The 26,799-nt window shown below is 35.0% G+C and overlaps 1 protein-coding gene across 4 annotated transcripts; it reads left to right on the top strand.

Moving 5' to 3' along the window:
• The first annotated feature begins 405 nt into the window (after positions 1-405).
• LOC125662947 (uncharacterized) lies at positions 406-24,889 on the top strand. 4 transcript variants are annotated; one of them, XM_048895286.2, is made up of 16 exons: positions 406-3,449; positions 6,665-7,217; positions 8,256-9,262; positions 15,400-15,524; positions 17,076-17,277; positions 19,128-19,212; positions 19,335-19,440; positions 19,570-19,630; positions 20,304-20,437; positions 20,564-20,681; positions 20,770-20,833; positions 20,979-21,041; positions 21,151-21,208; positions 21,814-21,869; positions 21,977-22,090; positions 22,303-24,889. In XM_048895286.2, the coding sequence occupies exons 1-16, from the start codon at positions 3,369-3,371 to the stop codon at positions 22,377-22,379; spliced, it is 2,904 nt and encodes a 967-aa protein (XP_048751243.1). In that variant the 5' UTR covers positions 406-3,368; the 3' UTR covers positions 22,380-24,889. The 4 variants fall into 4 exon arrangements, with proteins under 4 accessions (XP_048751243.1, XP_056008921.1, XP_048751251.1 ...); XM_056152946.1 differs by having other exon boundaries at positions 8,256-9,286; XM_048895294.2 differs by lacking the exon at positions 406-3,449 and adding an exon at positions 5,389-5,625.
• Positions 24,890-26,799: the final 1,910 nt, after the last annotated feature.

The raw sequence follows: 26,799 nt of genomic DNA, 5'->3' as shown, positions 1-26,799 counted from the left end.
TTGATAATTTATAGAGTTCAATCTTGCTAAACTTGAGCGGGAATCTTGCATTTCCTTTTAAGAAATAAAATTCATTTTTTTGAAAACACAGGAGGGTATGACGAACTGCGACTTCATGCTGGCATACCTCACGAAGCCCGTTGTCAAAAATATGCCGGCGTGTAGCGTAGCAGATCATACTCTCGTGTATTTTTTTCGAAAATTAATTTTATCTTAACATCTTATTTTCATATCAGTAGGGATTCTTAACATCAAGGTTCATTTTATACAACTGTATCGCATTCATGGGGAGATCACTTGGCTATTATTACAAGTGGTAAATAGATCGAAGGCAAACACATTGGAAATGTGAATTCTTATGCATATACCTGAAAATGAAATGCTGTTGAAATGAAATCAATGCTGAGGATAGGGGATTATTTTGGTTTAGATATCCTGATGGAAGGAGACACAACGAAGGGTAACTCGAAATTGTTGCGCTACAATATGGAATAAATCTAGAGTTATTTCTCTTTCAACATGGTAACGATGAAAGTCGAACTATATTATTAAATTAGATATTAGTCTTTGAATAATAAAATGTTTTTGTTCCACTTAAATTATTTACTACAAACTCCCTGCCATTTGTTATAATTTTCCGTAGAAACGACACACTCTATTATCTCCCGTGGGTTTGGGGGGGGGGGGGGGGTGTTTCTTTTGTTTGCTGAACATTGTTTGTTTTCTTTCATGGGAACTGTCGTTTTAAATATATATATATACATATATTGTTTTATGTATCAAAAACATTGTGCGACTTCGTAAACAATATCAATATTTCCGTTAATCTGTTAAATTCGCTGTATATTTCCAAAAATGAAAATGTAACGAAAATATGCAGCTTTTCATAAAAATTTCGAAAATCCAGGAAGTCTTAATATTCATGACGTCATATCTAATAACCAGCATTCAATTAAAGTGTAACTTATCAGAATAATGTACATACACTTTTCATAGAGTTAGGCATACTAGTATAGAGCCCTTCATACCAAAGATAAAAAAAATCCAAACGCGGTAAAAAATTTATTGAATAAACGCTAAAATTTCGACATTATAATATCCTATGTCTGCTCATTTAGGCCTACATGAATTAATTTTTAATTAAGTTTATTTTGTGCTTTTTAAAATTACATGTATCATTATTTTAATCATTTTCATACGAAATAGTTTGGTTACATGAAATAGTTGGGTAACACTTTGCCATAATCAACTTTTTACTGAATTTGATGAGCCTTTTTAAATATAATTAAAGCGTTTCAAACGAAACAATGATTTAAAATCTAGGAACATTAAATGCTGTTCATGTTCAAAACTCTTTCCTTCATTAAAATCCAAGTAGAATAAAATATCATTTTAACATGTACTCTGGTTTTTAATTCCATTAGACAATCATTACTAGGGTACTATTACATAATAGTTCCTCTTGTTTAATTAACTCTTTCATTTTCACACTGGCTCTACCCTCCTAATTTGACTGTGCCGTAGTGTTTTTGCCAAATTGAATTCGACAATCTGAAAATCATGCAATTTAAAGTTTTGGCTTGACTTTCAGAATCTGCCTCCAGAGAAAATGAACAAGACATGAGCGGTCTTAATGAAGTACCACCCTACTTCTACCGTGCTTCCGTTCATTATCCAATATAAGTGTGGAAATAATTATGCACCTCTGTGACATTAATTCGTTAACACATACTAACTATGAAATACAGTATTTAAACTTTTATTCGAAGCATTATCTGCTACGAATAAATCTGCAGGAAACCCCAAATGTCACCCACAAAGAAGACTGGCTCCTTGCCGTGTTAGCAGGAAAAAGCTCTTATAATGCGATTAAGCCACATCCTGGGTAAATACTAAAGCATCTATATATATACACGTGTATGTATCAGATTGGGAAGAACGAATAATGTAAAAATACTCATTTATTTCCCTGAACCCTTGTGGTATCATAGATAGTGTAAACATTAAAATTTGTGACTCTCGTTCATTAGTCAAGAATGAGGACGAATCCCCACTTCTGTATCCTTTTCGGGGAAAAGTGTGGATTTTGTTTCATCGATTTTTTATCTGTAGAATTTCGTCGGGTTGTAAACGGCGAAACTACCCATCGCGTGAGCCGTCTGAAGATTCCGACACAAGTCAATAACTATCGCATCACATAGGGGTTTAGTGCGAAGTTAGTTGTCATGGAAACAGATTTTAGTAAAAATGTAATAAAGGGGTATGTGTTAGGAGAGCTAAGACGTGATAGATCTATAAAGCAATTATAGCACGTATGATGACAGCATGAAATTTTCAATCATTGCACGAATACCAACATTCATTCTAATATAACAAGCAATATCGCAATTTCCTAGAAAACTCTGTACAGTACATGGTTGTGTAATATATAATAATTATATTTTGGCATTCATAATTGGTAAAATACATAGATCTATATTCTTTGGAAAAAACATGAAATATTTTCAAAAAATATATATATATATTCAAATTGAATCAGAGTTTGTTCCAAAAAGTTTTTATACTCCGAACCCGCATCCTCTAGTGAGCCTCATCTGTATACCCTAGCTCGTACTCAGTGTGGTTGTGTTATCACCGACAAGCAGCCAACATCAATTTTGAACACATCCACTTCCCATCGACAGGGTGCGTTATATTGTATTACACGATCGCTTTAAATTCACATCATTACAGAGGTTGAAAGTGAGATTATTTCAATTTGGATTGTTAAACTTTATAAATACCACGATACGTTTAACGAGATATAGACTTTTAAAGCTTTACCAAAAAAAAAAAAATGATGAAAAAATATATTTAAACGTACGTATCAACTATGTTTGCTTTATCCAAAAAAAAAAAATAATAATAAAATACTCAAAAGAGCTTAAATCTGGGTAATAATTTGGAAAACCATAACATTTTGATCTAAATATATCATATTGTCTGTTCAATCAAAAGTAACCCAAGAGCGAAATAAATTCCATCACAAGTTTAAATGAAAACACATTACTTCTTTCTATTTCTACTTTCTGTTTTACCTTTAAAAATCCCTATTCATGAATCGAAGGTACTTGTAATGGGTTGTGTCATTTTACCGCGCACCTTGATCTACCTATGCGATAAGGAAATACACGGCATATATCCCTGTCAACACATCTATTTACAATTACACCTCTAGCAATCCAATTTTCAAATGTTATCAACTATTTACCCATTAATCATATATCATTTAATTTAAAAATTACCCCTGATTTATTGGGTATGCCTCTCACCCAACCCGCGCTAAGTCACGTGACGGAAATGAAGTACACAGAAGATTAAACGAAAACATGGCAGCACCCGAGACAGACGTGCCGAACTTACTCGGCGAAAAATCGACACCCGCTAAGCTGGAGGAAATGTCTAAAGAGGTAGGACACATTAGCTTCTAATTTAGTTATTTATGTATTTAATTTTCGGAATGAAATAGAGAGGAAATCATTTTTAGACGTCATTTGAAGCGTAGGGAATGGGAGAATGGGTAGAGAATTTGACCAGCTGTTTATCTAATGCATGGCTCGATCTACATACCCTGGTAAATATTACACGTAGCATAAAGTTGTCGGTACTTTTGGCTTCGCATGCTGTAGATTGCCTTGTTAAATGTCCGTTTTGTTTACTAATCTATCGTATCTTATGTAGATTTTATCTTGTATTGTCGACACCGATTACGGGGTTATGGCTCGGGTGTTCCGTTATAACGAAACCATTCGTCCGTGACTTTCCTTTTCGCAGCCATTTCATTATCGGGGTCATTGAAGCGTGACGTCAAGGGGGGCGGAGTTTTATCCACATACAAATTGCGAATATACATTCACGAAAACAGACACAATATATCATTTTGTCAACTTGAAAGGATCAAAAGTATAAAACCGTCAGCGAGACATTTCTCTTGTTTTTAGCCATGATAAGGAAGCCGGTCTATTTTGAGAGAGCCACTGTGAACATTTTAATAGGCAGAATATCTTTCTCGATGTTATACTATTGTCAAAACAATAATATAGAATATACATATATATTGTATATGTAAAAAAAAAAAAAAAAAAAAAAAAAAAAAAAATTCCCCTCCCCCCATTTATCAGTATATTTTATTAAAATATACTTAATGTGAAAAGCTTGATGGTGTAAAGTTTGTATAATGTAATGGCATGTCAAATATGCTAAGTATATATTACAAATTTCCACTTTATAATTGGACAGAAATTCCCACAGTACCCCTGTGGCACTGTGGGTAACATGATATTTTAATATCCAAATATGATGTCATACCCATTTGTATCTAATTTATCATTAAGTCATCACTTGGCAATTACTGATTACATAATGAACCCAGCTGATACCCAGCCCTGTGGTGATGCAGCACAGCAGACAGCAGGGGACAGAATTGATTTATTTGTCAAAGGGATGAAAAATCCCTGCAGCCACCCTACAAATTTGTTATACACAGTTACATTGACATGGGAACCTCCTGGGAACAATGCACAGATTTTCAGTTATTCAGACTGTACATTGATACATATGGGAAATGTGTGTTTATCACATGTACGCGTTCGTGATTGTGTTTTACGTCTTGTACATGAAATCATAACTGATCTTTGCGGAGAGATAAGACAAAGCACATAAATTTTTCATTCAATTTATTTTTTTTAAACCTTGACCTCATGAACATTTTATGAAATTGTAAATTAGTTATTGGTAGTAATTGCAGTCAAGAAATAACAAGTGTTATTTGATAAAAGTGTTGTTTAAATGACTTCATAATTCTTAAAAGTTTGATGGATATATACCGGTAAAGCTGTTTCTTCAAATTGGACTGTTGAAAATTAAAGTATATCTAAATTCAATAAAATCTAGTTATGAAATGTCAAGCCTTGTCAAAAGATATTTGATGAATAACTGCCAAAAGTATTTTCAAATTAAATCTGGTAAAACATGTAAGGTATGTGCAGAAAATTGCAGGTGAAATGCTTTTTAAGAAAAACAATTCATCACTTGGATAAAACTGTAGCACATATCTATATATGTGCATTATTTTGTGAAGACCAAAAAATGCTACCTAAAACGAAACCTTGCCCTATGAGTTATCCTCCTTATGGGTAACAGTGGCCATTAAAAGGGTTGTAGTACCTGGGCCTGGGGATTTTATGAGCCAAATTGTGACAGAACAATGGCTGAGAGTGACTTGCATGGTCTCTTTTGCATGGGTTATGTCCTGTCATGCATGGGTGAGGATTGAATGTACCGCAATGCTCTTTGTTTTTTATGGTTACTGTAATACATTGTTTTTTCTTGGTTTCCTATTCTAGGTGGTCAAAAAATACTGGGTTCTTTGGAAAACAAACAACATTTATTGCATGAGGAATGCTCGTTTATATTTGCTGTTGCCTCTTTCATGTTTGAGATATAGCTTTTCACCTGTCTGTGACACGCCTGAAGGTGTTAGTCCCCTGGGAGAGCTGAGGATGGTTGTAAGGTTTGGTGATGGGTGAAGTCAGGAGGACAAGGAAACGAAATTTAAAACAAGAAAAATATTGAATAAAGTGCATGGTATGAATGTTAGTACTCATAACATCGAACCTCAGTTTGGTATTTGTGGTCGGTTAATGTATTTTCAACATCAACTATGATGATTAATTTATATGATTGAATTATGAACTAAGCAGTTGTATATGACTGTTTTAAATTCAGTCTTTAGGTTTTAAAATTTTAAAATTGAAAGACCATAGAAGCAATATCAAAATGAGGTTCGTTTCTATTTTATTAGAAAAGTGGAATAAAATTATTTTGATGACATTTTGTTTGCATCATATTTGACAATCTCTCATAATTAAATGATATACAATCACACAGAAAATGCACATGTTTTCATCTCTTGCTTATAAAACTTATAGCATTACAAATCTTTTAGAAATTTATCTATTTGAAATATTTACAATCTATATACATATATATATATATACACATATTTACAATCTATATACATATATATATATATACACACTTGTATCCTGCTTTTACTGATTATGTTTCTTCAGTAAAAAAATTTCCATGGCATTCATAACGTTATAGTCTCAAGCATGCTCTTTTTGTTTTATTTTTGGAAATAGAATTACTTTTTCCTTCTTTTGCCTTTGAAAAATGTGTAGATATATTAAACTCTTAGAATTAGTAAAAATTATGCATCTTTTTCCTGTTGTGTTTTAATTAAATAATTTTTACTAGAATTTTAAGATCGTATGTGATGTGATCATAATGTCAAAATAAGAGAGCTGAAAAGTGGGTGGTGATAAACCTGTAGATTTGGTGTGGGCACAACAATGAAATACTAACACACAATACTCACACATCCATGCTTATGAAAATGTTACACATGTAAAGGAGAGAAAATTTTCAGAGTTGTAAAGTTGTATTTTTAGGACTTTTGATTGGAAATGAAAGACAAATTGCACGTTTTTTCTACTAGGAAGATATATGGAGGTTTTAAATTTTTCTTTTTATAGTTAATTGGAGTATGTTGGAATTTACTAAGGTGATTTTGAAACTTTTTTATGCATGATTTATTTATTCTGACATTATACGGCTGTAGGCAAGTCCATCTTCCACCTCCTCACACTTGGATGGTGAAAACTTGGCCGAGAAATGTACAGAACTCCTCCAGGGACCCGAAACGGGCAGCTCCCAGTCCACCACCCCAAATCTACTCACAACCAAGCTCCTCCCAGATCCCAGCATTATGCCAGAAGAGAGAAAGCCCATTATCAAAGGAAACCTCACAGAGAAACTTCTTCCAGATCAATGTGTACTTCCGGAGGAACCACGCCCCCCTTGGAAAGGGACACTGGTTCAGTGTTCCAAACTTTGGTCATACCTTTCTGGAATCTCAACCTTTGAGAGGGCCAATATGTTGAGGAAAGGGAGGGAGGTGCATAAAATTTATGTGGAGGTTATCAAAGGAAAAACATTTCTGGATGACCAGTTTTCCTACACCGAGTTTGGTCGTATGGTGCTGCAGAATGGGACCATCAGGGCGGGGCGGGCTAAAAATGCCAAACAGATTGTGGTAGCCCGGGAGACATTGTACTGCAGTGGGTCTGGGGCGTGTAAGCGAGCCTGCGGTGGATACGGAGAGTGTGTTGCAGGTTGGTATGGTATTTCTATCCAACTTTTTGATATCTGGATTCAAGGGCTGTTACCAAAGAATAAATTAATAAACTGTGAGATCAGAACAATAATATACTTAAAATTAATGTTGAATATACCAGGCTCTTGAACCCAAGTTTTACTCAAGGTATGCATGCCTGCTTTACATTAATTTACATTTGCCATACATCACAACCTTGAGACTACATCAAAATACATAATGTATGTATAGAGTGTATGGTTTTGTTTGGCAAAACTATTGCCATTTTTTTTTTCATTTGAAAATATGTTTATGGTTTAAAATTAGAGAGGGTTAGCCAGTATATAGGTGAATTATAGGAAATGAGATGTACATTGTCACATGAAGATAAACATTTAGTCAGAAGTCCAACCTACTGTGTCTTGTGGTTCATCTCATCCTTTTTATGAAAATAATGTAAATATCTGGTACATCTATTTCAAATTAAAAGAGATGAGGCATGTGTTTCTGTGAACATTATTTAATGGGTCATAAAGAAATTGCTGATGTAGGTGATGAATTATCACATTTTATAATGCATGTCTCAATGTACAGTCATTTTGAATGAGTATGAACTTTCATAATGAGTGAAAATTTCAGACTAGTTGTGTCAAATTATCCTGTACATGGTGCTGAAACAGGATGGGGGTAGAGTGGTTTTGAATTTCAGAACAGCCTTTGTGTCATTGCACTGTATACTACGTCCCACACTGTACATTTGCATTTTATAACACTGAAGTAATGACTTCATTAGATGAGTATTGATTTTTCGCTGGATGGGTACAGTGCCACTGAAATACTAAATGGATAAAGATGTTTTCATGATTCAGTACTTTATGCATATAGTTGTAGCAAGCTATTTTGTAGGAATATTTTGCAGGCTGTAAAGGGTATTCGTATAGATTTTCAAATATCAGAGGACTATTAGGATGAAACTAATTGCATTGTTAATAAACTATATGAACACATTTTACCATTAAAAAGAGTGTTGCATATAGATTCTCATTTTGCATTGCAGGTTGTGAAAAGACCAAAATGAGAGGGCACAAGTGCAGCTACAGAGTAAAGCTCACCATGCGCTTAGGATACGTCAACCATTGGTTCGTGGAGGTCCTGGGAGACCACGATCAGTTTGGATCCCTCAATGACTCTGTCCCCACCCCTTCAAGGTTATCTCCCAGTTGTCATAAAGTTGAGGATGCTGGTAGTTCCCCTAGTCCTAGTAATGATCTCAACATGATGCATACCAAACCCTCTTCTCCAAACACACCACACCATTTAAATGGTCCTGAGTCCTATGTGACCATGGTGCCCAAAGTCACACTTGCCATGTCTACAACCTTGCCGAACTCTTTTCACAGTGCTTTGCCAAATGCCATTTTTACAGCCCCATCGATGAATTTGCCAGTAAACTTGCCAGTACTCAGCCAACAGACCATTATACCTAGCCCAAACTTGCCATTGTTCATGACTGCAGGGACAAATATTCAGAGCCAGGATTCCTCTTACATGGGGATGGTGATGCAGGATTTCAGCCATCAGGATGTTCCACTTCCATTGGTGAAAATGAAGAGGGAACCCATAGACAATGGGTACCATTCTAAACTTAATCCCATGGACTCCTTGGAGTCGAACACTAGTGACAACTTTCATTTAAACACACCAAAGATGTCTAATTCAAGCAGAGCCAAAGCTAGAAAGAAATTTACTCCTTACCAGGTGATAAACACCACACATAAAGAGAACCAAACCAAACAAGATGTTGCAGACTCTACCACACTGTGTAACAGTGACCAACAGAGAAATGGAAACCAAAGAGGTACACCGGAAACCAATGTCAGGCGAGAACTGAGAGACTTAGTGGCCAAACGAGAGCTCGACAGGTGCTTGGGAGTTCAGTCAAACCAAAAAGAAGAAGAAATCAGTGACAGTTTGCGGCAACTGATATCTGAGGGAGAAATAGAGAATGGATACACATACATTTGGGACGATGAACTGACAACGGAAAACGGAAAGGCAGATAAGGTAGAGGGCAGCACTGAGGCCCAGGTACAAGACAAGCCGTGTATTGCATGTCTGCGCAATTTGTCTTGTTCATGTGCCTTATTTTATAATCTATCACGTGAAAAATATAAGCAAGTTGTAGACATCCTTTGAAAGGCATACCCTGCATGCGAGGGATAGGCAGACCCTGCATAGTCAATTTTTGGCATTTGATAGGGAAACATTGGTGAAGGTTCCCAAGTACTAGTTCACATCGGGGTGATGGAAAGATCTTTAATTCCAAAGCATGAAATCTCATTTGCTTTAAGTAAGGTTAGACAGATCATATAGTATGCATATATGTAATTGTGAGGAATTCATCGATACATACTGTGCATTGAATTTACAGAGTAGCCAGGGTGAATGGCAATAGTTCTTTATTAAATGATCCTGTAACTGGTTTTAAGCTTCACCAGAATATTAGGTGGGAGGATGCAAACAAATACTATATCCTTGTTACCAGTACAATGTTATGTGTGAAATACAAACTTTGAAACAACAGATATGTTTCCAAACACTTTATGGGTTCTTTTCCATCATGCAGTCCTTAAATTAATCCTTAGACACAGACCTCTTTTTATGCTGCAGGGAAGGAATTGCATGTAGGTGTCATAACTGAAAAATTCTGTACCTCCATCTGTGCCAATACAATATGTGCTTTGATGAAAGCATGGTTAGACCCTGACTTTTTGAATTTTTTGTGATGTATATTAAGCCAGATGTTTTATCATCTAGATGATTTTATGTGGTGTTTGAATAAAACCCATCTGTGGTTATAATTTTAAAAAGAGGGCAATATAATTTTTCTTTTTCAAAAACCTTGAAATTTTGGGTTGGAGAATCAGTAACACTATTTGTTGATTAGATAAAGGACCACGATTGTGCACATACATGTAAAGCGGTACATAGATGTTACTGTTACAGATTAACTATACTTAGTAGCTACAGAGATTATACTACGAAATGCACTAACAACATGTTACAGTCTCGCTGCTCGTGTATATACTAATCTTAACAACTGGCTCAACATTTGAAAGGGGGTAAAAAGTATAAGATGCGGTAGACATGCCAGCACTGAGTGAGTTGCCTTGTGACTGCCGAGGTCTGTCGCCAATTTTATGCCATTGAGACACACTTGTGTTACATCCTGCTGTACTTTTTACAGTAGCATGCATACATCACAGCTACTTGTTGTACAGAAGTTGGGGGTCATTTAAGGTAACTTTTGAGAAGGGTTAAGACATAAAGGCTGTATGTGATGTATGTATTTCAGGGATACATTTTACATTAAACAAAACTAGAAATGTGATCCAAATGATGGATTTAAGATTTAATAACTTTCAGTTTTGTTATGAGAAAGACTTTTCAAAACTCGGGTATCAGTTATGATTTATGGAAACTTAAGTTTGGAATGTTGAAACAACTCTAAATAGAATTACTAGGAATTAATTAATTTCCGGAAATTTAGTAATAAAACCAAATCGAAATGATTGCATGGAAAATCAGCCATTTAGATATTTTTTTCAGCTGACACAATTGAACTTTCATTTTCCTGTCAAAAATTGTCTCATTCATGGAAGGAGGTTATTAATGTATCAAGATAGTACATGAAATTTGATAGTACTTAGCAATGGTCATAAGTTACTTGAACTCTGTATGGTAGAACAACATAGGAGAATTTATTGATGTGGAGGAGTAAGGTGCAAACACCCTGAAACCATTGTGTATCATAGGCCCATATGTGGTAGTACAGAGAGAAATTGATCCACGCACAAAAGAAATATTCTAATAAGACCTGGCACAGTTGGGGTGTTATGTCTTATTCCATTTTACAGACAAGATGTTTCGCTACTCAAGCAGGGTGAAAAAGAGAGCATTTAAGAAAATATCAATATCTTAGTTTCACTGGGGTTATTGATTTAAGAGGATGAGGGGGTTTTGGGGAGAGAGAGAAAGGGAGAGAGAGAGAACTCAGAAGAGTTCATCAATATTAGACCCAATATTCTTACAGTGTCTTATGTGGGTATATTATTGTTTTATTAACTGTAATTACCAGCATGTTTGAATTTTGATGCCAGAATCCCCTGACTGTAGATTGAGCAGACTTGAAAAGTTAGAAAGACAACACAAAATGGGGAAGATTTATGAATCTACCTTGCATAAATTTGCATGAAAAAAAACCTTAACTATTTGTGAATTATTTAAGTCATGGAATTGGGGATCCTGAATATTTACGATAAGCAATATGAAATTCCTGATTCTTTCACGTGAGTTAGCTAATTTAATGGATGATAACCAAAGAATGTACCCTAGAGTGTCAACACTTCGTGGAATATTAATGGTGTTTGTTTGACTCGGCAGTATACTGCAGTTTGTCCAAATATAATCCATCCCCTATGGCTGCAAGCCATGAATTTTTTTTTTCACCCATAATTTTCATTGCTATGGTTACTTTATTGAATTTTCTGGAGGTCATTAATAGTTTTTTGGGGGAACTGCTGGCGGGTGAGATGGTTGACTACAGCACAATTTGTTTGGCGACTTGATGGAAAAATTATAAGGGCATAATGAAGTCATCTTTGAAAAATGTAGAGGAGGAGATGAGGAAATATATTCTTGTCACTCTTACTAGTGTAAATGAATTGAATGAAAATAGTTTGCTTTAATACAGTGGAGAATGTAAATTAACGTTATCTATTTCTGCACATATATGCACAGGATCTGTAATGAGTGTCTAGTTTAATGGCAGATGCTCAATATTGTATGCTGTGAATCTATTTTCATGTTGGTACTTGTAAATCATTATCTTAAATGCTTATTTTAGTTGGAGTTTAAGCATTCTACCCAACAACCTAACAAAATTTATTATTCAGTTTTATAATAAGAACACTTAACAATGTGAGAAGAAAGTTAAAAGTATTTCCTGCAGGAAATTTAAACATATCAGACAAAGAATTTTGAGGTAGATGGCTCACATGTATACATACCCAGAGGACTGAACATTTCGCTATGGCTACCCAACAAATATGGGGTCCATTAAGGGGTATGGGAGAATCATAAAATAGAATATAGATATCAAAAATTGATACCATGAAAAAAAAATTGTCCTTTGTCGCCGTATATTTCTGTAGACAGTCAATGTATTGTATCGGTGCAACTCACAATATTGGTACATAATCGCACTGTACCAGTACGAATCATTGTGATCAGGTATAAAAGTTACCCTCAATTTATGATCAGATCCTCTCGTTTTCATTTTAAGTATATTCTTTGCATTTTAATGAGGGTTGATATCAATCTGTTTCCGTTCCAAATAGGAGTGTTGTACCCTGTAGCCAGGGACCTCCATCACATGGCAGAGTTTCCCGATACCCTGATTAAGTTTTAGATAGTGTAGCTTGGTTTGAAGGCATTTTGTTGATAATACTCAAATGTATATTGATGAGGGATGCAGATTAAACACTACTGCTCTGCTTCATGGATTAGATTATACAACATGTTTTATAAATAGGGAAACATTGTCCTAATTTATGCATTGGCTGTGTGATAATTGAAGGATGTGTGTTGTCCACCAATTTTTTTCCATATCCAAACACGACAAAAGTTCAGAGAAAGTGGCACAATTAATTGGCAAAGAGACAAATGAGTTCTATTGTTTGTAGAACAGTTTGATGGATGGGTACTTAAAGCCAGGTACTTGTGGGTACAAACCGTCCTTCTGTCAAGAGAAAAACTGTACAACACACAAAAAAGTTTGCCCCAGGCCTGCTTTGGTGTTTTACGAGTGATCTAGGGTTGTGTAGATGTTGTATTGTCTTGTTTTAATTACCCATTTCCTTGATCTTTAAATTGTTTTTGTACTGAGGCGAAGCTTTCATAATGTAAAGGCACATGGGATTTCTGTAAGAGCTGTTTTCCTTAAATTGGACTAAATGTTTCAAGTTTTCTTGAAATTGGTTTGGACGTAAATTTTTATATCAAAAGTGGGTTTTTTCCCAAAGTAAACTGACTATAATAATGCATGTGTAATTCTGATAATCTAATGATTATCACTTGTGTACTTGGAGGACTCATCAGTCGGGGTTTCGGAGAGTATGATACCCAAGTTTGACCCTCATCTTCAAAAATCTATCTTAATTAGTGATTATTAATTTAGCCAAAATAAACACCCTGTAAACGGAAAAGAATTTGTAAACCCTTGAGGTTTAGTAGAATTGATTTATTGGAAATGTGGCCTTTAGAACATGATTGCATTCATTGTGGGTGAGTGGTACATCATTGACTCAGAGAACAGTGGGTAGATTCACCCTCTTGACAAATCATGATGGAGGAGATGACATAATCACCTTGTCAAGGGCTGTATCTTAATCTGACATCTAAATCAATATGCCATAAATATCTGCTAAAACTGTTGATAACTATATACAGAAAGGATTTGTATGTCTTAATTCAATGATTTCTGAAGAAGAAACAGATAGAGGTACGTAATTGTACAAAAAATGATTGGTAATTATTGATTGATACAAAAAAGGTGGTGAGAGCAATTTGTTAATGATTCTGTTTTATCGCCTAGCCTATCTTCAGGAAGCTAGAGGTGCAACTGGAAGTCCAGAAAATATCTTAATTGAATACGAATGAAGCCCATTTGCATTAAGCCCAAATTACAGAGATATGAAGAATAAAAATTGTCTAATTAAAGTGATTAATTGCCAGTGGTTTTTAATACCCACTTCTGGTTGAGGACTAGAGTTCCTTATAAACAATGTAGAATGCTTCATCAGGCTTGTGCACACTGGTACAAGTATTATCATTTCCCTGAAACATTATGCATTTTCCTTGGGGCCATTAAATGTTCTTATGTACTTACTGTAAAATGATCAAGATGAAGATTGCAGATATTGAATTAATCTCCATTATTGATGATATAAAAGGAGATGGCTGTTGACTATGTTAATCTGTGTATCTGCGAAAACATGATTTACTGTTGTGGTGTTTCCTCATTTGCTATGCCTGCCTGTAAGGTATATGAAAATGAAGAGTAAAAAATTAAAAGAATTAAACTTTCATGAACACCAGCTTCGATCGGAATTGTCCTTCCCCTAGCAAACAACACAGGGAGAACAATTTCCAGCCGTTACATTCAGTATATGAGCTCCAGGGGTGTGTGCTGGTGAAGAATTGTTTAACATTCATTGTCAGCCCGGTTGACTGGATGCACACACTCTTTCAGGTGCTGTGTTATGTCACACACATTCATGGAAAGTAATGAAATGTGTATAAATGTGCAGGTGACACGTTGGAAATCAGACCTGTCACTCATAAAAAACAAAGGTTATCTCCCTGGATGTGTGGGGAGAATTATAAAGCTGGAGCATCGAGCAGTTGTGATAAAATGAGTGGCATAAATCTATACATTGCACTTAATTATACTGGTTTTAATCATGCAATTACTGAAATTGAAATGTATGGTATCCATGCACAGTTAATAATTAAAGTGGTCAATTTGACCTACTATTTTTCTGCATTGATGAGTCTATGCACAATTATACATGAGGTAGACTATAAAATTGCTAATTTTCATGTGGATCAGATTTTCATTGATTTTATGGTATGGACATATTTCAAATTCAGATCCTCCCCAATGGTAAAAAGTTGAACAGTATCTCCTCAACCCCAAAATCAAGGTGCCATGCTCTAATTGTGCAACACTCAGTTATACCATTAGAACTTATTATCCATTTGTACTTAATTACAACAAATTACTGGTAGATTGAAGTTTGAGTTATGGCTCAAATATCACTGTATTTAAAGCAATTCATGGAGTGTTTGCATTGAAAAAGAACAAAAAAATAGATGCTCCTTAAGACTTGAACCCCAGACTTTATGTTTATATATATATATATCTGCACTGCCACTGCATCATGGCAACTGCATTAGCCCTGTACCAGTAGACAATTTTGAGAACATAAATTCTGGAATTGGTGATGTGAACAAGTTAGGGTTTTTTAACCAATGATGATCAAATCATTGATTTGATGCAGGATATTATGTTACTCAACTGTAATGAACAAGTTACAATGAAAATCTTGAAGGAATTGATGAATTTAATTTGATTTCAGGATTTGATGACGAGAGTGCGTCAGCTGGAGTCTCATGTAAAACAGCTAAGAAATGTTGTGCTCAAAGGCCAGGGTGACGGGCAGGTCAAGAAAAAGGCAAAGGGCAGAGAGTTTGACTTCAGGAAGTAAGTTACCGACTGGACTTTGTGCACATTTTGTAACAAATGGCTTTCATCTAGAGACTTGTGTAGAGATTAGTACAAAATTGATTTTCTTTGAGTCTGTTTTGACTTTTATGTAGTACATGTACCATACACTATGGTTTATAGGAATTGGTGAGCAAAATTTTTAAGTATATGCAGGGATGACAAATATTTGTAAACTTCACTTTCTTTATCAAAACCCAGGCAAGTCAAATTATTTTGTACCTTTGATTCTCTTAATCCAACTTGATATTCTTTTAAAGCATAAAATGTTGGCAGACTGTTTGCGTCCCTACCTCCGAATAGTGCTATCTCTGGCCATACATTGCATGTTTCTTAATATGGTCATTGTTATTTCCGTTTTTCTGTGTTGCCAGTCATCTGTTAGTTCCCATGTTCCCTTGTCACATGTCTAGATAGTATGAATAATAAGCTCAACATTTATCTATTTTAAGTATATTGATTTAAAGTCTTTGGATGTGTTAGATAATATTCATGTGTAACATATGTAGTTTGTCTGAACCATAGGCTCAAGTGAACTTTGATAAGAGGTTGTGTGAATTCCATTTAGCATTTTCGATAGTGATTGGGCCATTTTCAACCAAACTTGGTACAAAGTGGCCCTAGGTAAAGGGAATAACCTTCTCCTGAACTGTTTGACCAGAAAGGCTGAAACTTGCATGAAAGTTTCCCTTATATAGTGAAGATTTAATTTTGTTCAAACCATGACCCCTGGGGTCAAGGTGGGACCACAATCAGGATTCAAGATTTAGGAAATTTTTAAAGAATTGTTTTCTCCAGAACCACAAATGCTACAATTTATGAAATGTAAGATTAAAGGCATATGCTATAAACAAACTTTTTTTCACAAGTGATGAAAATAAAAACTAAGTCCATGGTGGTTTTTTTTTTTAAAGAAAAATGAATATAATTTACCTTATGGAATGTAATTTATTCCCATGATTTCTCAGTTAAATAAAAAATAGTGGGGAAATTTATATAGAGTTATATGTAGGGAGTAGTAATTATATATATTTCAATTTTTGAACATTATAAACAATTTGCAAGTCCCTTATTTTTTTTAGGAATTTTATATTTTTACTTATTACAACCAAACTAAGCATATATATATATATATATTAACCCATGCAGTCATTTATAGTTTGTGTATCAAGTGTCCTTAAGCATCCTTAGGTGATATATATTCAATATTGTTCTTGCCACAATTCCCAAGGCCAGGGCAGGGATATCTGTTCTTCTGAGTTTGAGTTATTTAGTTATCTATGATCAAGGGGACTCAGGTGATCATTATTGCTCATAGGTCTCTTGCTGTTTGGTTGCAGATAATCCTCCTATATTTAAAAAAAAAACCCAGAGAAACTGCTTGCTCTGATTGCTGAACATTGGTGTTTTTCAACCCCTGATATTGTGTAATTTTACACTCAAAGGGAAGCTGCAATTGGCCTCTAGTAGTTCTATGTTACAGAGAACAGACTGGAACATGTAAGATGTAACAACAAGTATTTCACACAGGTACAACACTCGACATATTGCCCTGAAGATCTTGTACCTCGGCTGGGACTATCATGGCTTTGCTGTACAGGAGGACACAGAAAAAACCATTGAGACAGCACTGTTTGATGCTCTTCTCAAAACCAAGCTCATCGAGTCCAGGGAGACCTCCCACTACCACCGCTGTGGACGGACCGATAAAGGTGTCAGTGCTTTTGGGCAGGTATGTAGAATTTATTGGAATATTCCTAGGAGAATTTATGGATATAGGAAAAATGATTAAGTAGTGTGTGTACTATACTGGTTTTGAAAAGGTTTTCCTCCCCAAAAGTATACTCCTGGATTCATTAGGGCCCCACCTGTCATGGATTCATTAGGGCCCCGCCTGTCATGGATTCATTAGGGCCCCATCTGTCATGGATTCATTAGGGCCCCGCCTGTCATGGATTCATTAGGGCCCCGCCTGTCATGGATTCATTAGGGCCCCATCTGTCATGGATTCATTAGGGCCCCGCCTGTCATGGATTCATTAGGGCCCCACCTGTCATGGATTCATTAGGGCCCCACCTGTAGACAGGAGCAGTGATTAAGATAGGCATGCATCATTTGCCAATAGCTGCGTTAAATTTTGAAATAGTGCATAAATATCAGACAAGCTGAGCCATTCCAGCACATATAACTTTAAGCCTTCCCCTATTGACTTGAACAGTCTAATCTCCATCACTATAGTGCATTAAAGTACCAGTAATAGTAATGAGTGCTATTTATTTAAGTGTGATTATGATTTTGATTTCTTCCGTATCTAATCAAACAGTAGAATGTTATTTGATTGGTTATTATCGTTGAAGTAACTTAAGATGCGCATGCAGTTGAAAAATGAATTTTTTCATCTATTGTTTTACATGTGTATATCAATATACTCAGTCAGTTAGGTTATATTGTTTTACATGTGTATATCAATATACTCCGTCAGTTAGGTTATATTGTTTTACATGTGTATATCAATATACTCCGTCAGTTAGGTTATATTGTTTTACATGTGTATATCAATATACTCAGTCAGTTAGGTTACCTAGGTAGGTTAGTCTTTAGCATTCATTTTTTCACTGTTACATAATTTCCATATGGCACATTCATTTTAGAAATGTCACATTGACACTGCCTAGCAATATGCCATTGTCACATTAAGCCTTTTGGTTATCCCAATCCCCACAGGAGCCCAGTAGTCATCAGCCATTACTTCCCTCCTCGCATTGACAGTTTGCCAGATTTGTTTTGGCTATCACTGCAGCTATTGAATTGAAAATTCATACATGATTTATATATATAAGTTTGTTACAGATCAAGTTTTGAGTTTTGGCTTCCTTGACATATTTTGGAAAGAGTTATAGATCTTGCATTTAGCAAATTTCAGGGATTTGACAGTTTTTCAAACTCTTAGGCTATCCTTGCAGCTACTGAATTGAAAATTGTGACATAAACTTATAGCGAGCAAAGCTCACATCGGGTAGTGCCGCAATGAGATTGCTCCAATGATTACCCATGTGAGTCACATGATTTGCTCTTCATCAGCTGGGGGAAAAAATGATGAGGATTACCCATAGTGCTCTGGAAAAATGTCTCTGTCACTGCAGTATACTTCATTGACAACCCTGTAGATAAGATAAATAAATTGTTTGGAAAGTACTACAAATGTTTTAAATTCCAGACAAGCTTTGTTATACTTTCGTACATTTTGTTGTTGTTTATAATTGCATGGTTTGAAAGAAAAAACATCGCAGCTGATATGATGTCACAATGCACTGTTAACATTGACTGCGTTATATTTCCTGCGTTAAATGAATAGGTGGATTAAATGTGTAAAGTCGTGTTACAAGATGTTAAGGGTCTTTGTCTCAGCGATCACTCCGTAAAACATATCAATGGATAACAGATCATGTTTGAATTTGTGCAACGTTGCAAATAATGCCACAAAGCAGGGCTCTTTTGTATGCTTGCCATCACAGTGATATCGAGTTAGGCTTGTACTATTTGGAAAAAAGATACAAAAAAATATTTTTCTTTGCACTTCAGGTCATCTCCATTGATGTTCGTACAAATCTTCTAGAAGGGACTGGGGTTAGAATTAGGGAAGGTGGCACTGCACATGAACGTCCAGGTAATGCTTTGACTACCACAAGACTTATAGGCACTGCATGCAAACAGAACAATTGTGTACACTGGCCAATTTATGAATGGGTAGGACTTTATAGAAATTTATGTATAAATTTCATATTGTAGGAGATAAAACGACAGAGCTGCGCTTCTGTTACATCCTGAATAAAGTTCTTCCTCCAGAAATTCGATGCCTGGCATGGGCGCCAGTTGATCCCAACTTTAGTGCTAGGTAAGACTAAAAGAAAAAATAATGGGAAAGAAAAAGCTGAATGTTGTTTTAAATATATCACTTCCTTTTTACCACAAAATGAAGTCTTTTGATGACTAAACTGGTAAAATCTACTTTTGTTGTTTGCAGATTTGACTGCAAGAAGAGAACATACAAGTATTTCTTTCCAAAAGGAAGTTTGAATTTACAGGTATTGAAAGAGTCACCTCTCCTCAAAGTTTAGAAATCTGGACAAAGCAGGGTTATTTTCTCACAGATTCATGTTATCTTAGAGCAGATAGTGATTGATTAAAGTAAAAATACTACATATAAAAGTACTCTGATTATTTGCTTTGATGCACCTGAAATCAAAGATTGGAGGGGTAACACATTTTGTTTTGGTCTGTGGTTTCTGTGCTGTTTTCACTCTGTATCGTTGCTATGGATGGCTAAAGGGCAAGCTAGGTCATCAATGCCATATTGCCACAATTAAGGTCATAGGATACCCAAGATTTTGAATGCATCAAATGAAGTAGGGTTTTGCTGTGTTTACGTGGGGTTTACTATTATTTGAGCAGACAACACTTTAAATTGGTCATGAATACATGAAATGCACCAATAAAAATGTTTTTAAAGGATTTCAATGTCTGGGTAATGTTTCTCCATTGAATCTTCAAGTAAAGATTTGTGAATAATGCAAAAATTAAGGTGGGTTCATAAAAAAAAATTATGGTAATGGTTTTAGCAATATTAAAACATTTACAAAAGGTTTTAGAAATTCTATATTAATTTTTTTGGGGATATCCCATGTCCTTAAACATGGCTAGGAGCATTGTGTTTGACAACCATGTCTTGTTAAGAGTTCTTGCATTGTTATGATGTAGGTGATGCAAGAGGCTGTGGACAAGCTGATTGGAGAGCACGATTACAGGAATTTCTGTAAAATGGATGTCGGAAATGGGGTTGTAAATTACACAAGGAAAATTGTGTCTGCTGAAATATCAACTGCAGATGAAGCGTAAGACACCCTATTTATATTCATTAATATACACGTAAATGTATCTTTTACCAAGGGACAATGTAAGAGAAGTTACTTGCAATGAGGAAAAACAATTAAAAATGGTTTGTTTTTTACTGTATACAGAGAGGAAGGTTACCAGATGTGTGAGCTGACCATTGTGGGGCTGGCATTTCTGTGGCATCAGATTCGCTGTATTGTAGCTATGTTATTCATGATTGGGCAGGGAAAGGAGAAACCGGAGGTAGAAACTTTAATATTCATATTTTGTTGACAGTTGAGGAAGGGGGACAATTCAATGAAGTTTATCATGCTTTATTTGCCTTGTACAGATCATTGACGAGTTACTGGATGTTGAAAAGAACCCGAGAAAGCCCCAATACACAATGGCATCAGGTTAGCTCATGTTTTACGTTTACAAACATTACATGTAAAATTTATTTAAAAGCCTACACTTGTGTAGTGACAATATGAAAATGAAAGGAGTGGATAGAGGAGCTGATTTTAATCACATTGATTCAATGATTTCTGTTTGTTTCAGAACTTCCTCTGAATTTGTTTGATGCTGAGTTTGCAGCAGATGTAGAATGGATATATGAAGCAGGTAAGGAATGCTGTGGTTTAACAAGTAAAAAACAAGTCTACCAATCACCTGATGTGTTAGAAAACATTTTTTACTAATGATGATAACTTCATGTGATTCCTTACAACAGATTGGCATGAAGAGAACATTAAACACCTGCAGCAAGTGTGGGCACAGCATACAATCAGGTAGGGGACGAAGGTTTCTGTGGAATAGGTTACTGTGGCTCTCAGCAGAATTTCTCCATGGAAAAGGACCATAGAAAACATCTCAATAGTGATAGTATTTACTAAATCGATAATTTCTAAGTGTTTAAAAACCTTCCTCTTTTTAAGAGGATATTTGGAAATTTGCATGAAATTAATAATTGCTCATAGAAATGAATGGTGTAATGTAAATACACATGAAATGAAAAACATTTATTTGTAAAATTATTATTTGCAATTATTTTTGTTCTGGAAGCAAAAATTATATTGTAATGATTGATTTGATGTAAATACACATGCTGAAGTGATATCCTTTATATGCAAGCATATGGACATTTCTCTACAAAGACTTTTTTTTAAAAAATATGTTAAAGCCTTTAAAAGACAGAACAATTGGTTTTATTTATGATCAGATCCTTTGATTTTCAATTTTATTTGTTTATACATAGGAAATGTCTTTTTCTCTAGTTTCTTTTTATATGTCAAGCTTTTTTAAATATAAAACTTGTTTTCCAAGAATCAAGGAAATAACTTTGATATGTCGAACAAAAATTCAAACTTGATATGAATATTTTGTAATTCTGTAGGGCATCAATGATTAAGAAGATGTTGGAGGAAATGGACAAGGCAAAAGTGGAAACAGGTATACTGCTTCTATTGTATCTATCTAATTTGATAAATTGTTGTTTAAATTTTACATCTATGCTCACTACATAAGCTTGTTGCTGACTTTGTATTTTACATAAACAGATAGTGACATTGCTCCTTGGGCTGACTTGAGTGGCCCTGTCTGTAGCCAGGCTGATTGGGTCACACCTACGAAAGGCAAAGTCCACAAACCTCTCCTAGAAAGACAATTGTGTGGTAAGACTGCATCTCTTGTTTCTGATGCATCGATTTGTATAATGAAATTTGATTGATGTTGCTGACTGACTCTACTCTCTTGATATTTGTTCCTTTTTCTGTTAATCATGAATTCATAAAACGATGAAATGATTGCTAGGCTGTGCTTGTTTAAAGGGGAACAACTCCATCTTATACATCATGCATTTCAGTGCCATATATTTTGATTTCAGACAGCTTAGAAGACAGGATGGAGCATTATGCTAAAAGGAGGAAAATATCTTCAGTTGCCAGCACTGAGGAGACTTGATGGGGGCTGATGTTCAGTGACTGAACTTCTAATTCAGATGAATCTACTTTCTCTGACAACAGTGTGTTCAAGCGAACCTTGTTGGTAAAGAGATGTATTCCAAGAGATGTAATTATCGATAGACAGGACAGGGCACAGTAATTCTTTTTTATATGTGGAGTGCGAGTAGATATGGAAAGATGTGTAGCATAAATTGTTATATTTTGTTGTTATTTAAGCTGTTTTGTTGATAAGTAAGAATTTCCCTCTTGATATTCATAGGGAGCTGGTTTTAAGTGACATTGTAATTTTACTCTGTGAAAATTTTGTGTTGCCAAACGATTTAGATTTATAAGCGAAGGCTTTCATTTACATGTAGTTGTTATTTTTTTATGATTTTATAGATGATTTGGAGTCTTTGCATTTGTCAAGTTTTATCTCTAATTGTAAAAACCAACACATACTTATGTATTTATGTGTTCATGATAACCAGTGGCCAAGAACTAGAAGAAGCATTTCATGGAAGAGAAAGTGTCCAGCGATATACTTCACCAGAGGCTTGGACAGAGGCTGTATATGTTGCTTTAGTTTGTTATTACAATTATTTGTTTAGAATAATTTCATGACAAAGTCTTCTTTATACACACATTTGAAAACTTATTTTTAAGGAATGGTGTGCCATATTCTTTCTGTGTCTTTTTTTTTTTTTTTTTTTTTTTTGGTGGTATAAGCGGTGTATTGTGCTAATTTTAGCCGACAGTGTCAATGATTTGTTTATGTTCCTGAGTGAATTTATATAATGCAATACCATATTGCTGCCACAGAATCTCTAGTCAGTGGATTTTGTCTCCTAAATACATAAGGTTGCACTTCAAATGATTTATCGCCAGTTCTCATGTTATCATTATTTAGATGGTAGTTGTTAATTATCAGTCTTACGATATATTAGTAACAATGTTGTTGGATAGTAATTTTTTATTTAAGAATTTAGAATAGCTATTGTTATTTTTTATTGAGTTAAAAACATGACTTTTTTTTGTGTATGTTAAATACTCTATCAGCAAGAGGATTTGGATGAACTTTTAAAAATACTATTTAAAAAAAATCACTCAAGAGTAAGAAATTGGTATTATCTTAGATTAAGGACTCATGGCAATAACAATATTCTCAATCTTTTAAATTGTTATTATATGTAGTCAAGTGCATAAGTTTACAGACTTGAGCTTTTGCTGTTGGTGGACAGGAATACTCATATTCACTCAAGGTGCATATTATCTATAGTTTATATATATATATACAGTTTATATAACAATGTTATTCTGTGTTATAAGGTTACAGTAATGAAAGAGCTTCCATGTCATCTTGTTGTTTGTGAATGTTACACCATAATGCTTATATTCGGTACGACTGATCTTGATTGACCTCTTTCCATGAAAGAAAATCGATTTATTGGATGATCTGACATTTTTAAAGCAATAAATCAGACATTGTGCACTATTTCAACCCATTTTCGAAGAACTGTAATCTTAAAATTTTTAGCGAGGAAAAGTCGCAGTACTTAAAAGCGCTTATGATACCAACTTGAATTGACAAATGAAATTTTTATGTACTAGTATTGTAAAGTTCATGCCTTTCTTTTATAGAACATATTTAGTAGAATGTGTTGTTATGGCAACTTTTTTTTTAGAATTAGATAATTGTGCCAAATATTGTGTCTGTTGATGTATGTATTGTGTGTTTATATACATCTTGTATTGAGTGTTCTAGTCGAGGTTCTGGGTTTTTTTCTGTTTTCTTGATTGGAATATATAAAATAATAATCTATATTATGTCTATGTATAATGCTGCTAGTCTTTAAAACCACACACACTTAATGTGGCAGAAGATGGGAACTTTCATAAAAAAAATTCTGATATTTAAGAAAATATCACATTACTACTTTTTTGTTGTTGTAATTTTCGAAACCAAAGTATACTTTTATAGCAGATGTAGTTTGAATTTGAATTGTTTTGTTTGATGCAGTTAAGTGAATTTAAAATGGTACTTCTAGCAAGTGTTTTTCACATTTAATGAATTAACCAAAGTTCAATAATTTTTGCACGTACAAGATGGCTTTAATGGTTTATACTTTAAAAATGTTTATGAAGTTATGGAAAATCTATAATGAGATTATTTGAACATTTAGTGCATTTGTCAGGGTATACATATTGTTCAAACAAGATTGACTTTGCCATTGTGAAATACTTACCCCATGATTCAATATGAATAATTCAGATAGTCATGCATGTACTGGCTGTACTTATCATCACTATAAATTAATAACTTTACCCAGTGGTTTTCTTTGAAATGGTGCATATATTGATTGATGTCCAGTGAGCTTCCCTTTGGAATCATCTAATATAAGAAGGCTTCCATATTAGACATTCACTTACAGCTGTTATTGCCAGACTTTTTTGAAACTCGTTTTTTAATTGAATATATTGATGTACATTGTTGATATATTCAATGGAATAAAGTCAAGATCTTGTAAATTGTTATGTTTTGTTTGAGATTATATGGGCTAGTAGAAAAGAAAGATTCCTTCAGATGGAATGCACAAGTACAGTGCAGGTGTTAAAACGTTCCTCGGGGTCCCAGTACTGAACAACGTGGCCTTATGGGTGACAATTTATGTGAAGAGGGGGGTGGGGGGATTACATGTACATACCAGTATTTAGTTTTTGTTGTGACAATGGGCATAGTCAAAGAGCAGTAGTGACCTAGATTTTCATCATCACAAAACCGTGACAGAAACTTTGGAAGAAAAATGTAATGTATTGGTGAAAAATAATATCTATACTAGCACCCCTCTATAACACGACTGTGTCACAACTTATTGGCAGTCAAGTAGAGACTCTCTATAAAAATCTGAACTATCAAGTACAAGAGTTGATATCCAGCGAATATTTGAAGACGATTGGAAACTGCTGTTTCACCATTTGAAATTGTAAAAGTTTTGTCTTTTTTTTTTCTAAACATGACGTCAGGTGAAATATTTGTCTCTATTGCAAACAAAGTCGATTTATTTTCACTCACACTATCCATCGGTGGTGCATGAGGTATACTAAAAGACAATGGTAAGTTGTCTTAATTAATCGTGAATACACTAAAAAAATAATACTAATAATAATAAAAAAAAGAAAGAAAATACGAGAGATATACATACTATAGCTGCAAACAAATGAAATCGGAACTCATAACCTGACCATCACAATCATAGAGGTCAAAGGGCTTTAATGCTCTGTCCAATTAAATATATTACTACGGATAACTCCGTTCACATGATCAGGATATAGGGCTCATGGCGGGCAGGGCCGTAAATTACATGGAGGCGGAGGAGGCAGCTGCCTCCTCCAACTTTTGAGCCAAAAAAATTTAAAATTTAAAGTTCATTAGAATTTATGTTGTTTCCAATAACTAAGAACATGATACCTCCCTTAAAAAGCATTCCAAATCTTTCTTTTAGAATGAGTTAGTCAAGTAACATCTTAGAAGGCCCTAGAATCAAGGATTTTGCACGAAACGTGTTCAGTGTGCACAAAATGTGCTCAGCTCAGACCCCCGCATAATTTCCTGCCTCCTCCAAATTGAAGGTTAATTTACGGCCCTGATGGCGGGTGTGACCGGTCGACAGGGGATGCATACTCCTCCTAGGCACCTGATCCCACCTCTGGTGTGTCCAGGGGTCAATGTTTGCCCAACTATCCTATTTTGTATTGCTTATAGGAGTTACGAGATTGATCACTGTTCGTTATCTTCACCTTTCATGAGTGATTGAATATTGTTTAACGTCCCTCTCAAGAATATTTCACTCATGTGGAGACGTCACCACTGCTGGTGAAGGGCTGAAAAATTTAGGCCTATGCTCGGCGCTTATGGCCTTTGAGCAGGGAGGGATCTTTATCGTGCCACACCTGCTGTGACACGGGACCTTGGTTTTTGCGGTCTCATCCGAAGGACCGCCCCATATAGTCGCCTCTTACGACAAGCAAGGGGGTACTGAGGACCTATTCTAACCCGGACCCCCCACGGGATTCAGGTGTTGCTAAAACGCGGAACGGAAAACGGAAAATATTTTATGCAATATTATGTTGTTTTGTAAAATCAAAAGGCTTATTATGAACAAGGGAACCAGAAAGTCATCCTCAGAATCCATCATTTCATAGTACTTAATACCTCATACTAATGCATTAATGTATTTTAAAACGGTGGATTTTGTGGAGATGAATGTGCCAACAGGCGCTTCCTTAGTTTCTGCATAGTACGTCTTAATAGAAATATTAAGCAAGCGCCTGTTGGTACTATCCCCCCCCCACCCCCCACTCAGATTGTGACAGTATGTTGTTTCACAAATGAAGAAGAAAAATAAGATAAACATACTGAAAAAGACTTGAATTATAAA

The sequence above is a fragment of the Ostrea edulis genome, chromosome 1 (assembly GCF_947568905.1).
Source record: "Ostrea edulis chromosome 1, xbOstEdul1.1, whole genome shotgun sequence".
Classification (NCBI taxonomy): Eukaryota; Metazoa; Mollusca; class Bivalvia; order Ostreida; family Ostreidae; genus Ostrea; species Ostrea edulis.
The sequence above is the reverse complement of the archived record's forward strand: the minus strand, read 5'-3'. Positions and strand labels throughout refer to the sequence as shown.

What these genes read in the sequence shown, in the direction of transcription:
- LOC125662947 (XM_056152946.1), top strand. Translation starts at nt 3,369, where the DNA reads ATGGCAGCACCCGAGACAGACGTGCCGAACTTACTCGGCGAAAAATCG. An exon ending in AGAGAGTTTGACTTCAGGAA is followed by an intron (nt 15,525 to 17,075) that starts GTAAGTTACCGA and finishes TATTTCACACAG; the next exon opens with GTACAACACTCGACATATTG. An exon ending in AGGGAAAGGAGAAACCGGAG is followed by an intron (nt 20,682 to 20,769) that starts GTAGAAACTTTA and finishes TGCCTTGTACAG; the next exon opens with ATCATTGACGAGTTACTGGA.